This window comes from Malaya genurostris, chromosome 3 (assembly GCF_030247185.1).
Source record: "Malaya genurostris strain Urasoe2022 chromosome 3, Malgen_1.1, whole genome shotgun sequence".
NCBI classification, from domain to species: Eukaryota; Metazoa; Arthropoda; class Insecta; order Diptera; family Culicidae; genus Malaya; species Malaya genurostris.
Genome location: NC_080572.1, coordinates 209673942 through 209689637, shown reverse-complemented (window position 1 = coordinate 209689637; position 15696 = coordinate 209673942). Strand labels below are relative to the sequence as shown.

The 15696-nt window shown below is 36.8% G+C and overlaps 1 protein-coding gene across 2 annotated transcripts; it reads right to left on the bottom strand.

Moving 5' to 3' along the window:
* Positions 1 to 6545: 6545 nt before the first annotated feature.
* Positions 6546 to 15689, bottom strand: LOC131435148 (putative mediator of RNA polymerase II transcription subunit 26). 2 transcript variants are annotated; one of them, XM_058602736.1, is made up of 8 exons: positions 15535 to 15689; positions 13740 to 13976; positions 9671 to 9960; positions 9277 to 9605; positions 8862 to 8984; positions 8676 to 8797; positions 8264 to 8587; positions 6546 to 8183 (listed from the first exon to the last, which is right to left on the bottom strand). In XM_058602736.1, the coding sequence occupies exons 1-8, from the start codon at positions 15545 to 15547 to the stop codon at positions 8068 to 8070; spliced, it is 1554 nt and encodes a 517-aa protein (XP_058458719.1). In that variant the 5' UTR covers positions 15548 to 15689; the 3' UTR covers positions 6546 to 8067. The 2 variants fall into 2 exon arrangements, with proteins under 2 accessions (XP_058458719.1, XP_058458720.1); XM_058602737.1 differs by lacking the exon at positions 15535 to 15689 and adding an exon at positions 14087 to 14502.
* Between the last annotated feature and the right edge of the window lie 7 nt (positions 15690 to 15696).

The window sequence follows — 15696 nt, the reverse complement described above, 5'->3', positions numbered from 1 at the left end:
TATGAAGTGGAGCGAAGAAATGTAGCAAAATTCTCTCACGGTTCTTCTACTGGATTAAAGATGTTGTATACAATATAGCAGATTCTGTCAAATTTTCGGCAATCACCAACACTGGACGAAAACATACATCGGACTGAAAGCAGAAGCTAGGCGTATCGGACTGACCATAAATGCGTCAAAAACAAAATACATGAAAGGGGGAGGCTCTGGAGAAGAAATACTACACCTCCAACCACGAATATTGATAGACGGTATCGAGGTTGTGTTCGTGTATTTTGACAGGGAATCGTGCGTACTTTGGACTCAGAAAAACCCTTCGATCGAGAAAAGTACGCCACCGCACGAAATTGACCATTTACATAACGGTTGTTCTCTATGGTCACGAGACCAGGACTATGTTGGCAGAGTGTTTTCGAAAGAAAGGTAATTATGACCATCTATGGCGGAGTGCAGATGGAAGACGGAACGTGGAGACGGCGTATGAATCACGAATTTCAACAGCTGCTAGGAGAACCGCCCATCGTACGGACAGCTAAAATTGGACGTCTACGATGGGCTGGGCATGTCATAAGGATGTTGGACGACAGTTCAGTGAAAATGGTTCTTGAATCTTATCCGACTAATACAAGACCCAAGCAGCATGTTAAGTTGCTGTCCTGTATTTTTCTACTGATTGTGCAATTTATCAAGTTAGTTTATATCACTGTTCTAGTATCTAGTGTGTTATGGAAAAAGCGCAATTTTTTTGTTTTGTGTAAAATACTTTCAAGTTCATTCGTTATTACGAACATTTATTCACAACGATTGTGCAACTGATACAAAAACTCATGCGTCGATCCCATCACAAAGGCAGTAATAAAATCAGCGAAAAAACAATTGTGAAACTCGTGAGAACTACTACGTAATGTGAACAAGAAATGGAATGACGTTTACAAAAACATGCAAACTTAATTTCTAACGAATAAGTTTCACATTTGATTTTCAATACAACGGCTCTTAACACAAACATGAATCTTGTTAATTAATCTGTTCATGAAAAATTATAATGCAACATATTGTACACTCAAAATAATAATCATATTATAGTTACGTGAAAAGTTATGTGAATATTTTCTGTGTGGGTATAAACGATTTTATAATAATCGATGCATAGCAAGCCATGACTACTACGGTGGGTACAGCGCTTGATTATTCCAAGCACTCAACTGCTACCACCATTTCGATACGGATGTTAACACAGGTAAGAAGTGTTTCGGCATATCTCTTGGGGATTCCTTTTCGGTGGATATTAAGATATTCACAATGGCGATCCTTTGCCAGGTGTTGCAATTTCGTTGCAACAATGTTCAGAACCCTTAGCTTAGCAAGTATATTGTAATTGCAATTTTCACCGGAAAAGGAATCCCAGAGAAAAAAAGTGTGTAGCAAACGTTGCAGTAATTAGGCGCCTCGTTTTATTTCATTTTTCAAATAAATAAAATGGTCGCCTAAATTACGTAACATTTAAAACGAATTGGAAAAGCGGATCACTGTGATCGCGCATTATAAGCGGACCAGGAAGGTCGCGCATTATTAGCGGACCATGTAGGTCGCGCATTCTGAGCGGACCATGTAGGTCGCGCATTCTGAGCGGACCAGGATGGTCGCGCATTCTAAGCGGACCAGGATGGTCGCGCATTCTGAGCGGACCAGGATGGTTGCGCATTACACGCGGACCAGAAAGGTCGCGCAATAATAATAATAAAAAAAGCGGACGAAAATGGTCGCGCATTAAATTAAAATTAGCCGACCAGAAACATCGCGCACGAGAGACGCAACTGATTTCAATATTCGATATTGCTATAGTAGCTCGCATTGTTCTTGATGCACATATTTGTGTTTATAACAACAAAGTACGTAATTTAAAGCAATAATATGGCGAATAACGGGAAATATGTCCGATTGACCAGGCAGTTCAGATGATGAATCCGTATCGGATGAATCAATTAACCAGGTCGACAAGGAGTTGTCGCATTATGTAACGTCGTGCCCTTCAAGTTCGTCATGCACTTCTAGCACGTCATCGACTTCGACTTCCGATTGTGTAACCAATATCGTCAACGATGTGAACAATGAGTCAGAAAATATACACGAAAATATAAGAAGTGATTCCGCATCGCAATCATGAAACACCAGAAAATATAAGTAATGCCGAAAGAATTGAGCGTATGAAAAAAAAAATGATCGCGGGCTTTAACGAAGTCTTGAGACGTCTTCAACCTAAACCAATTTCAAACGACTGTACCGATAGCAGTTGGAACCTATCGAACGATATAAGTTAGTCCCCAGCCAATTTTGGCAGTGCATCCTCCAGTATTCGTTGGGATCATATTAAGCCGTTCCCGAGCGGAATCCCCGCAAACCGAATGTGGGAGGAATGGAATCGTTACATTAAAAACTCTGAGATAGCAACATCTCTTAGTAACGTGTGTATAAAACATCATGTATGTTACGATAGTTAAATAGGTCAACCATTAATGTATCGAATTTACTACTTACCAAAGTATATATATATATATTTAATTTCTTTAAAATGTCTAATTCTTCTATAGAGATCTAGTCTTATTTCCATAATATAGTTTCTAGAAGAGTCCGCGTGAAAAATTATAAATTTAGAGTAACAATTTTACAATCCGATTTCTGAAACTGAATAGCATAATTATGAGATAATACCTTCTACAAAACCAGTAGTTACCTGCTAATACCCAGTTTCCCTTTATAAGTATTGAAATTTTGTTAAACTTAGCACCGTTGTTTTTCCAATTTTCCAAAACATTGCAGAGACCAAGCTAAAAGCGATGCCAAATAATTGTAGTGTCATTTCCACAAAGTGACATTTATCCCGGGAACTTTAGCACGAAATGAGCAAGATAAGACCATTTGTCTTTAGTCACTAGACAAGATTCCGTAGTTTTCTGATCAAAAATTCAAAATTCTGTGAACTCAAATTTCCGTAGATATTCTTCACGGTTCTAAAATTCGTTGAAAATCTCCAAATTCAAATATACGGATATTTTCGTAGATCTGACATCGCTGCCAAGTTCTATAAGTATGACATTCGCCAAATAGGTCTGAGCAATCCCTCTCAGCAGGCCGTTCAATTTTGTTGGTTTGTTGAACGACATATTGCACGAAATATTCGTTCAATTTGCTGGAACGGTTTGTTGTTGTTTTTTCTCTTGCAAAAATAGTGTGAAAATTAAGTGTTACCTTTACATAGAAAGAAAATTTGTTGTTATTCTACGTGAAGTAGAAGTATTGTGTAGGTATGTATTGTTAGTTTAAACAAATAAGTGGAGAAAACTTCAGAAATTCTGCAGTAAAACTAGTCCAACGGGGCTCCAACTCCTCATGTTAAAAATGGCTCAACAATGGACCTCTGTCTGCCGGGTTTGTTGAACGAAAAAAATGGCATTCGGTTCAACGGTCTGTTTCAAAATCGGCAAACGAAGGTCCCGTGTTGGCCTCCCGTTGAACGATTGATTGGACTTTCATTGGACCAATGATCCAACGTATTGGACCAATGAAGGACCACCGTTGAACGTTTTTTTCTAAGTGGGATATTTGAGTGAGAAATACACACTTACTAGCCGCTACTTAATTTTGGGTAGAAACCAACCCAAAATCAATCTGCATTTCTAGGCAATTAGCGTATTTCATAAACCACTACATCACTTTCATTTTTTTTTGGAAGAGGGATAATGTGTGGGTATAAACGATTTTATAATAATCGATGCATAGCAAGCCATGACTACTACGGTGGGTACAGCTGCGCTTGATTATTCCAAGCACTCAACTGCTACCACCATTTCGATACGGACGTTAACACAGGTAAGAAGTGTTTCGGCATATCTCTTGGGGATTCCTTTTCGGTGGATATTAAGATATTCACATTTTCCACCCTACTTTTCACGTAGGTTTTAATGAACTGGCATTTAAAAGCTGTTTAATGCATAATCCAGTAAAAGTTACGTGTTTCATAGGTCAAATGTAATGTACTGTTCATATCACATTTATCCATCAGTTCATATCAAATTTAGATACCAGAAAATTACTATTTTATATATTGGTTGAAGTCGAAAAGGAGATTCCAGATTTTGATATAAATCTGTGAAATGAAAAATGCCATGAAATATAAAACATTTATTTCAGAAAATTGTCATATAATTCCAATGGCTTAAGAAGCAACTAATAACGTCGTGGTATCTCAAATCGACAAACCTCCAGAAATCGTTCATGTTGTCACTGCCATCCAACCGAAGCCGAAGTCGAGATCCAAGAACTTCCACAACACTACCGATGCAGGTTGAAGTCGCATTACATGGTTCCAGTGTCTCTAGCTTCATACCGACGGCCTGTTTGAAGCATTCGGCAGGAGCGGGTAAACTTCCGGACTCACGCAGGCACTCGGTCCAGTTGAACACATGGAAACTTTCATACTTACACTTCGAGGGCCACTGCTCGCCATTTTCAAAATCGAGTTTTTCACACTGGAAATTCACGTAGATTGTTTGACGTTTGGTCAATTCACGTAAACCTTATGTGATGACTATATTCATTTTAGGGGATGTTCGTATAACATTCATTTTCGTCACGTAAAATATTCAATTTGACATTTGAAACCATTCTACGTGATTTTTCAAGTAAATCGAACGTGAATTTTTATTTGAGTGTAGGATTGATCTTTTGCGTTTTTGTAAATGAAAAATCGACAACGAACTGCATTTTTATGGTGTATTCGTACGCTCGAAATTTTCAAGCGCCTTTGAATTAACGCGTTTTATTTCTAAACCAATTTCTGTGAAAATAACAGTCTATTATTTTTAATGAGAATCATCGGAATGGTGTTTAAAATACGTGTATTCAAACATTCTTTAAAATTCTCAGACGATTTTGATCAAACTAATGTGTAATCTCGAACTGATTTTTTCTTGAATATTTTCCAATATGGCATCGATGGTAACAGTGAGTTGAATAGAAAATGGTTCACCCTACGTAATGACATATATTCTCTAAATAACAGGAAACATTACCATGTTAATATTTCGGAAAGAAATGCTCTACGTTTTGTTTTTTTATCAGTTTAAATCTTCTAGTTGAATTAAACAACAATGCAGTATAGTCATTCATCTTAGCGGCCCGGCTTTTGTGATACGCACTGTAGGTATTATTTTGGTAAGTCCGTGTGCTGGAGTTGCAAAAACAAGTTGCACAACCGGTAATATATAATTATGGGAGTAACTATGATGAAATTAACTTTTCGTTCAATATCTTTGAAAAGTGATGTCAGGTCTGCTTTTTTTCGCGAGATGAAAACCGAATACAAATTATCTGATTGATTCTTGTTTCCTTTGCTTATATAACGCTGTATTCCTGCAACTTTTATGATAATAATCTCATGTCTGCTAGTTTTGTGTTCAATTCAAACAGATAAATCTTGCACAATTTTTTTGCCAGTTTCGAATTTTATATCAATGTTTTTCTAAAACTGTAGAAAACTGCACACACTGATCTAAAAATTCATGAGGCAGCAAAAGCAATACGAACTCTGCAGGAATATTTTTTTTACAGCAACGTTATCAATTCGGCTTAGCCTTTTTTGCCTTGCGGAGAACATCAATCATTTCACTAATTTTTCTTCCACAAGAGATTTATAGCAATTTCGACGTATATTGTGTCCGGTACAATTATGACAGCCGTTTGGAAAGTTTTTGATAAGTTGCACAATTGTTATAGTTACTCCCGTTTTACATGACGATGTGAAATTTTTTGTAGAGCTTCTAGTGAAACATTAACAAGTTGGTGATTTACTGCACAATTGTTTTAGATGTACTTAAAGTTGTTCTACAGTGATTTTTTCGGTAGTATTGTGAAACTTAACAGTGATAAGTTGCACAACCAATTTCAATATATATTTCTAAACATATCTAACATAAATAACATTTCTAAATCAATTGTAAAACATATTGAAAGTTCAATAAGTTACATTTGCTACTTGGGGAAGAAGAGGAGCGCAGCGAGCAAGGTGGATCGATCAAGTGGAGGGTGATCTCAGAAGCATCCGTGGCTTGAGTGGCTGGCGACGAGCAGCCATGGACCGAGTTATGTGGAGACGTATGCTTGATACAGCAAAGGACACCCCAGGATTGTACCTGGTAGGTAAAGGTAAGTACTACACGGCGAAAACCAAGTGAAGTGATTGTGACCCTTATTTTCGGTATCACTTCACGGTGAAAATCGAGTGAAGTGAATGTAAATATTTATTACGGAAGTCGCTTCAAAGACAAAAGTAATTACTTCACTGCGCTATACTGGTAATAGGGAAAATCAAGTGAAGTGACATGTAAGTGAAGTGAAAGCGAAACCGGTAATAAGGGCCTATACAAACGACGTGGAGTTTATTTCAGATTCTCAAGAGTAAAAGACGTAAATTAGACAAAAGAAAAGTTATCAATGGTATTTTCTCGTTAGCTCATTTTGTAAGCGAATAAAGAAAAGCATATACATAGATTTTCAATATTTTCCGTAAGGATTTTTATTTAAATTGTTTTTGATTATTTCTATGTAATAGAGTTTTTTTACATTTATTTATAAAACGTACTTACTTATGAGAGTTTCTTCTTTCTTCTAACTGTACCGAAGTTTTTTCCCTTACTTCCTTTCCGACAGAACAAGAACATGATAAATAAGTATATAAAAAAAACAGAGCCAGACCGTGTATAATTGAACCATAGAAAGCCCTTAGAAGTTGGCTAAAATTGACTCGAATCAATAGGAAACACTTACTGCTGAATGACTACAATATGAAACGATCTCTCATCGCATGAATGAATTACGAAACTGGTTACGAAACAGTGCTTGGAGTTCCTGTCGGAGGTTTATAGATGAAGAAAAAAAAGATAATATTTCTCGCTTACATCGTTGCCTATTTTGAACGAACGAACGAAATTCCATTTCCAGAAACACAATGGTAAAATGACGCGCTAACACAGGTGATGGAAATGACTTATCACTACATTTTCCTCTTAACAAAACCGCGAACGTCCACATTGAGCCGTGTATTATTCGTCGCATTTCGTCACATATTGAGCAGAACAACGCTTCAAGGAGGTTCAAATTGCTGCCTAACTGTCTGTCTTAAGTTAACTTTTTGTTCTTGATTTTTGCCTGAAGCGGAAGGTAGAAGCGATTAGTGTTGGGAATCGACAGCATACGAACTGGGTTGGTTGGTTTGTTTACAGCTTTTTTTTTCGACCAATGAAAATTGACACCAGTCGAAGATCAGATAGATAGGTCCAGGACTGCCTGGGAAGTTTTGAAGATATTGCTCGGATACACGCAGGTTCAGTTTGCTTGGATGTCGAAAAAATTTCAAATAACTGACTTATTTGCTGTGAATAAGAGGAAGGCCGGAAGGAAGGAATGGAAAAGAGTAATCAGTTTCTGAGCAATTTTGGGATGGTTAAATGTTTGTTGAAGAACGAAAGGGATTTTCTTGTAAACTATATTACGACGAGAAAAAAAATAGACTAACAAATGTGTTATTTGTTTAAAAACTGCAGTCAAAAATCAAAGAAACGCGTTCACTCTCTGTGTGCTCTCTACGGTCTTACTAACTAGTAGTAATAATTAATCTTTAATAGTAGTTTTGTTTTCTCATGATGATCCTTTTCTGCATTATTCGTACGCTCTACGTTTAAGAGTAAGTGTATATAATTCATGTATATACAGGTTTTGCTCTATTCAGCAGTGAATCGTGTGTGTTGTGTGTGGGTGTTTTATCTTCAGAGTGCGCGATTTTACCTCATATTATCACCTAGCTTAAATCTGTCCTTACTTACTTTAGTAAAATTCTCTTCAATGTTTTGTTTCGCTTTCTAAATTGGTTTTATAGAAAAAATAACGAATTTTTCTTCTAGTTTGCTTAAACAATGACGTCGTGTTACGGGTGTTTTGTGTACGGGGGACGAGTGGGTGGTAAAAGAAACGGGAAAGGATGTTCTATTTGAATGGGTTTTACTTTTGCTTTTAATTGCCAAGTACGTGCACGTCGTCCTGTTCTTTTTCCCGCTGACGCACCGCTACCGCTGTTTCCACTAACAAGTACAGACATTTGAACTGGTCCTTATCGTCGCGGATGACACCTGTAAGAGTATGGGAACATGCGTGAAATCGACATGCAAACGCCAATTACTAATCACTAGTTTGTTTTCTTCTCACGAACCTTTAACTTTGACTGCAGTCGTCGTATGCTGAGAGTTGTTCTGAGTGTTGTTATTGCTGCTGCTATTGTTGTTATTGTTGTTGTTAATGTTGATGTTCGAGTTGGCCGTTGTTAGCACGGCTGTCACTGTCGTCGGTACGGAAGGTTTGGTGTTCGTTTCCGACACCGGTGTGGTAAAAATCTTCTTCACCGTCGTCCCCTTGCCAATAGTAATCGGCGTTGTGAGAATGGTGGTACCGAGCGGTTTAACAGTCGTCACAACTGGATTCGAGATGGTGTTGACGACACTGGACACCACTTGAAGCCTGGTAAGTCCAGCGGGAACTGAAAAGGAATTAAGTGTGTTACATTAGCACTCGCGAAAGTCCTGTTGTTTTTGTTTTTAATCGAACAAAAATCTTCTACTACCTACCGACGGTATTGGTTGTACTCGGTGTTTGTGGCAATTGTGACTGATGAGTGACATTGGTGTGGGTTGTGGTGAAGAACTCGTTTACGGGACTGTCGGAAGCAATCACTTCCTCTTCGGTTATTCTGAACAAGAAACAAACAAAAAACTTGTTTGAAACTTTAGTATATTGTACTTGCTCGAACTTACTCTTCGGGAATTTCATCATCTTTATCGTTGGCGTATCGAATGATTCCGTCCCATTCGGTTTGCTCCGTTTGTAATTCTTCCTCCTCTTCCGGGTATTCGTACTCAATATTGCTTTCGTCTGACCTGTTAAAATGAAATAACAATACTAGTCGTGAGTAGGTTGCCAAAAAACATTGGAACGAATTCAATTGTCAGAATTACTATGACCTTTTGATTTTCGTTTCACGCTTGACAAAGGCTTGAAATTTCTTGCGTTTCTGATATTTTCTTGATTTCTTGGGTAAGGATTGAAAAACTGGTTGCTGAGCTCGATGGGAATGGATATTATAGGAATGGCTTCAACAGGCGTTTCGATTAGTAAATATTTTGATTGGGATAGTGGTCAGCATGTCAGGGTGAACCATTGATAACCTACCGATAGATAATATGGTCCTCGAAGTCTACGTCCTCCTCCACTTTCACCAGCCCACTCGGTGTCTGTACGTATTGCTGACCAATGCTCGAAGTGATGATATTGGGAACACCTTCCTCGATGACTTCTTCCTCCTCGATAATCTCCTCAGTGGCGCCAACAATGACTTCGGAAGCAGGACTCATAGAGATAGGATTTGGCATCATGTTGGCCAGTTGATTGTTAAGCTTTTTACCCCGCCGTGAGATAGTGTAGTGCAGAGGGTCGTGGCCCTCCCGCCTTATCATCTCGGGTAAAATTCGACGGCGCGCATTGATGAACCAGTTACAAACCTTGATTTAGGTGCAAATAATTCAAGTAAGCAAAATTTCAAAGACAAACAGAAAAAAAACTTCACCTGTAGCACCGTAAGATTGGCTTCCTGCGATAGTGTCACCTTCTCCGCATCACTCGGGTACGCATTGTAGCGATGCTCGTACAACCATCGTTTAAGAATCTTCACCGAATGTTTCGGCAAATTTCCTCGCCGTTTGCGGATAGCGGATTGCGTGTTTGGACTGACTCCTTCCATATCCATTTGTTCACCTTCATGTTCCGTACTGAAGTTATGCTCACCCATAGCATGTTCCTGGTCCGATCCTTCCGTATCCTCCGCACTTGAAGCCGGCTGAAAATTGAGCTCTTGGGCTGCAACAGATCAGGAATGTGAAAAAAATTGTTTTGATTATCTGTATAAAAATTGTATTCATTGAAAAAGGTCCAAATCCATTCCATTTATTTTAAACTGACTAATGAAGAAAAGAAGGATATCTCATAATGGGATGTATATAAACAAAAACAATCTTCACCGGTCGGCATTATAACTGTTATCTTCGTTGTGCGCTTTGTATACGTAAATTGACATATTACGATTTTACGAAGTTCACAACACTGTTCAATGATTTAAACCAACTGAAACACTTGATTCTGTCATATCCGTGCGAAAGCATAAAAGCATTTCTAACACCATCAAATACCACAAATAGTGTGAGTGGGAAACGAAATTTGACAGGTGAACGAAGTTTGACAGATGTCGCAGAGGAAAACGAAGCCGATGAAAGCTTTGTTCAGTCGTCGTGCGCTTTCAAAAATAAACACGAAGCGACAGCAAGAGAAAATAGCGAAAAGCAATACCGATTACGATGGAATACACACACACTGTTTCAGGAATGTTTTGTGAACGAATACGCTTATAAAATTGTCATGATATATTGGGGAAAAGTTAAAAAATTCGTTCCGCAGAACAAGTTTTGCCGTGCACCCAGTGCAATTTGTGCATAGAAAAATGAAATTAATGAAGTTCAATCTAACAATTTTCATGAAACGGAGTAGAATTTCCCTGATAAAAATTTAATAAATTGGTAACATGATTTTCCGTGTTATAGTTGCAGTAAGTTTTAAATAATTTAAAACCAAGTAAACTAATAGCAAAACAAACTTAAACGTTTCTGTAACAAATTAGAATGTAGAAATGATTTTGCCTGTAAAAAAAGAATGTAATGTACTTTAACAATAAAAATAAATCAATTTTTCCATACATTTCGTTTCTGGAAACAATGATATTCAAGATAATTTGTTTCTTTTTTTTACGAACGGTGATTTTCTTAGTGATGCAACTTGGGAATTATGAGTATTACATTATTAATTGCTCCTTCGTAGTTTGTAAGATGTTATTTTGTAAATTTCTATTCGAGTTGCTATATAGAGCGGCAGCTTCAATTGCTAGGGGCAGAGCTTAAAATTGTCACACATTCTCTATGAAAGAAACGATTCCAACAACCTCATTTTCAATATTTTACTGTATCATTCGCAAATGACCGACATCAGTACAAACGAAGAGAGACGAAGCATTTTCGTTTCTCATTGAAAAAATGAGAGTGTAGTTGTCAATGTCACTCTTTCCTCTATGACAAGACAAAACCAAACTAGCGTATGCAGGGAAGCATCAGCAGAATTTCAATTCTCATTCTTTCATCAATGTATTGAAAATCTGTGACGCTTAGCTATAAAGAGTGACTAAAATATTACAAATCGAAGTAATTACATCCCAGAAACGTTTTGGAAACCGAAACTACTACAAATTCGAGCGCCAACAGGTAAAAGTCATTGTGAAACCTTTTTCTGTTATTTTCGATTCTCGAAGCTTCGGTTGAACACCGACACTGTATACTATGGGATTTTCACTGAAAACAGCAATGACTGAAAGGGCAAATGAAAGAAAGAATACAATTTTGAAACTACTGTTCCGCTTATGCCATTGGCTGGACATGGATTTCGTTCTCACAGTTTGCAAGCGAAGCTGAGAGTAACATTAATTTCTAGTCATTAGCTCTGGCTAGGGGAAAAGATTTTTTATGTATTTCAAATGTTTGTCCAACTTTTTAACATTGTACTAGCAGAAAAAAAACATAAATAGATTACGGCTAGTTCTAGCGATTTTTTTTTGTGTAATGACAATAACAAACTCTGGTTTGATTCAACCGATGTTTTTAAAACTACTAACATTTGTTTGAACACCTTTATTTCCTGAATTTTGATGGTAACACTAATCGTTTTGTTGCTTTAAACAACCTAGATTTGTCTGCGGGTGGCTAGGACTACTTGCCAGAGTTCATGTGTTTTTCACCGGACTACGAAAGAAAACCAGCTTTTTTATTCTCTAGAGAAACTAAGAACTGACACAAAGCAGTTGTATTAAATAAACAATTTTCACGACTCGAGTTGGACCAAAAAATTCGAAGCGAATGCGTCTATTTTTATCCTTTATGTTTAAATTCAATTCATCGATCAGAGACAGCAGATCTCTCTAATTACTGTACGAGACGACTACTGAAGCAGAAATAAATGGGGGCCCGAATAAAAAATATTGTAGAAAAACAATACGATTTGTTGATACAAAACCTTCCACAATTTAGCTTTGATCATTGAAAAATATTTTAATATATTGTTATACACTATTCAATTAATTGTGAACATGCTTTTTACAATAGAATAGGTTGTTAAGTATCGTAACAATTCAAATCATAAAATTTTCTCATATGTGTTTTCTTGGAAAATAATCAAATCTACAGTTTGCATGTTGTTTGAAACACCACGTGTACAATAAATTCAATTGTGAATCGTAGAAACAATATATTAAATGGATGGAAATCTTGTCAACATACAATAAAACGTATTGTAAACCATAGATCTAATCAATTGTTTATTGTTTATGCTGTAAAATCAATAGTTTATTTTTTTAAAGGGGTGCTTCTACATATGAAAAAGGCATTATAGACTATCAGAAATTAGATAGAATTGACGGAAGTGGCACGTTTCTTGTTAACTTGAATATGTGCTATTGTTACTGTTGTTAATATATGTACCGCGCAAAAAAAACCGCATAATTTCGAAAATCCGCGTAACTTCGGAATAACCGAAAAACTAAAGATTTTTTTTATGCCAAATGTCTTCTGAATTCATGAAACGTTGAGATCTGGAATAGTTTGATTTGTTTTGAAAAAAAAAAACGAAACTTTTTTAAGTGTCAGAGAGTTGACTTAAAAAATCGGTAAACATCAGTTCTCGAGGATTCCAAGCATTTCCAAGACAAAACAAGAAAATCACATAACCAGATGGAAAATTCGTGTAAAAAAATCCGCGATCGGATATCCGCGTAACCGTGTAACTTCGGAAATCCTCGTAAAATAACAGCATAAAAAAGATCAGTGTATTGCAATATTGCAAAATTTAACATCGATTCGCAATTTTTTTCCTAGTGTTATACAAGATGGACTGGCAACACGGCTTCCGTGCGTCACTTTACCGATGTATAAGAGCGTGTTGGAAAAAAGGCACCACTACTAGTGCATTGAAAATGACACTGTTTTCTACGGTAGTAGCGAAAATTATGAAGATTTTTATTCAAATATAGAACATAATTTTCAGCTGAGGGTTTCATTTCACTTTCAGATGACAAATAGTATTAATAACGTTTGTCAGAAATGCTCGAATTATTGTATTTATTTGCGTAAATCATTGCGAACTGTTGATGCAAACACGATACGAAAATAACGCAAATTTTTCCTTGGTCGCCATGTTGAAAATTTTATGTCACGAGAAATCTGTCAGAAATGATGAAAGTTTTGGTTTTAGAAAAAAGCAGCTAAACCATAAGTTTTTCCTAACAAACTGTTTGAGATATTTCCAAATTTTGCTTAAACATGTTAATTATGACACTCAATGAGCATAGTTATTAAAAATATTGCTTTTGTCGTGAAGCGATTATCCGACTGCGATAAAGCTTGACGTTTGACAGACATCAGCGACATTAGTAAAGTCCAAAATCAGCTCGAATTATCTGACAAATTATGCAATAGATGTTGATAGATTCTTGTTTACGAACGGAGAATCAGTAATATAACTAAAATAGTTGAAGAAAAACCTACCTTCATTTTCCTGTTGTAGCAGCTTCGTTTGAAAGTTTGCTTCGCGGGCCAGATCACGTATGTCGGTGCGCTTGACAGGAGTCGTTTCTATCGGAACCGATGTAATCTCGTACTCATGTTGCATTTCATCTGGAGAGAGGATGACCTCCTCGGTCTCCACGATTTCTTCTATTTCCTCAATCTTGACGACTTTAGATGCACTACCTCCAAGAAAAATTGTGCTATTTTGTATTCGACCTGCAAGCAATTTGACAATTGGCCTCTGAACTGATCTAGCTTATTTTGTAGCAATATTGTGGCAGCAGGAAACCAAGGCTTGCTCAGTTACTTCTATACACAGCACGCACTTCACCATTAAGTAAAACTGCTTTCGCCGAGCGAATATTTTGTTGTCCTGTACTAGCAATGTTCCGGTGAAATTTATTTGAAAAATACGTGTTTCTCGTCTTGCTGCTTCTAACCACTAACTGGAAAATGTTTTCACACAAAATTAATCGGTATTCATGCCATAAAATCCACTTTGAAAAATTTAACTTTTTCTCCAAACGCTATATGGAGCTGTCAAAAAATGTGACGAACTACGCGGAGGAATAACAAAAAAAAGCCTTCCACACAATGCAACATAAGCTGTCAGAATGACAGCACCAGTACAGCGTCCGCGGTAAAACACGACGACGGTAGCCGAAGCATTCGGAAACAAAATGGCGGCTTGGCAGCGACAAGAGCTTTTTGCTGTGGCACACCAACACAAATGCAATCATCGCAAACGTACTCAGGAACATTATGTGTATGTAAAAACATATCCATGAAGTCGCGGGTAATAGTAAGCATAGCTGGAGAGTTTATGTTGAATGTTGTCAAGAATAGATAGTTCACGGATGACGACGAAAAAGGTTTCCAAAACAGATTTCCCACTCGTTTTTCACTGAGGGAGACCTTAAAGCTAGAAAAACCAGTTTATGTGAAACTATATCTGAATTGAAGCTGGTTTTAAACTTTCTTGACACAAGTATTGAGTATTTTTCCCTAGAATAGATTTATTGTTGAACGAATTTACTTGTATAAATATAACAATTTTCAGCTGTTGATTGGAACATGGCTGAGTAGAAGAATCATTTCATTTGTTTATAAGTATTCGCTCGTCTAATTTTTGCTATGTCTCACCAACACCAGCAGCAAGCTGATGAGGTGCCAAACGGAAACTTGACAGCTATCACTTTGAATCACATATTTTGGTTTGTCCGATGGTAAAACTTATGGCTTTCTTTATTTTCATAACATTTATGTTTAGGATACCAGCATTCAATGGATTTTTTTCAATTTACGGGATAATTTAAAGAATTTCCTTTCGGCTTTGCACTAACAATAAGTTTCTTAATTTTTAGATCTAGTCCAAAATGGCTTCCATCAATATGATCCACTTAATTTCACTAAGATTGAAAAAAAAATGGACTGATTAACTAGATAGTAAATAAAAAATATCATTGAAAAGCTGAAGCATACACACTGCATTTTTTATCGATCAATCTAGGCAGAGTAATTAGAACCGAGAATGCAAACTGATACTGATTTTGTTATTTCTAAATGCGTTGAGTTTTTATTGATTACATTACGTTTTGAGCAATCGATAACAATTCGAATTGTCCACAACATTGTAACATCTGTAGAAAAATGCCTAAGCATTCATAATGTTTTGTTATAAGTTCCAATCTTTCAGTACTGGCACATAACCCGCAATTTTTAGGGAAAAAGGAAAATATGTTTCAAGATCTGCGAGAAAACTTTGTTTACATACCAAGCATTGTCATGTAGAATTTCACTCAAACGGTCACTATTTTCCTTTTCAATCGCATAAATTAAAACGTTTAGTTGATAACTGTAGTTTCCCGCACCTTTCACGACGCGAATATAAATGTTTATTTATGGACGCTGGTTTGACTAGTCAAATGTCAAAAGT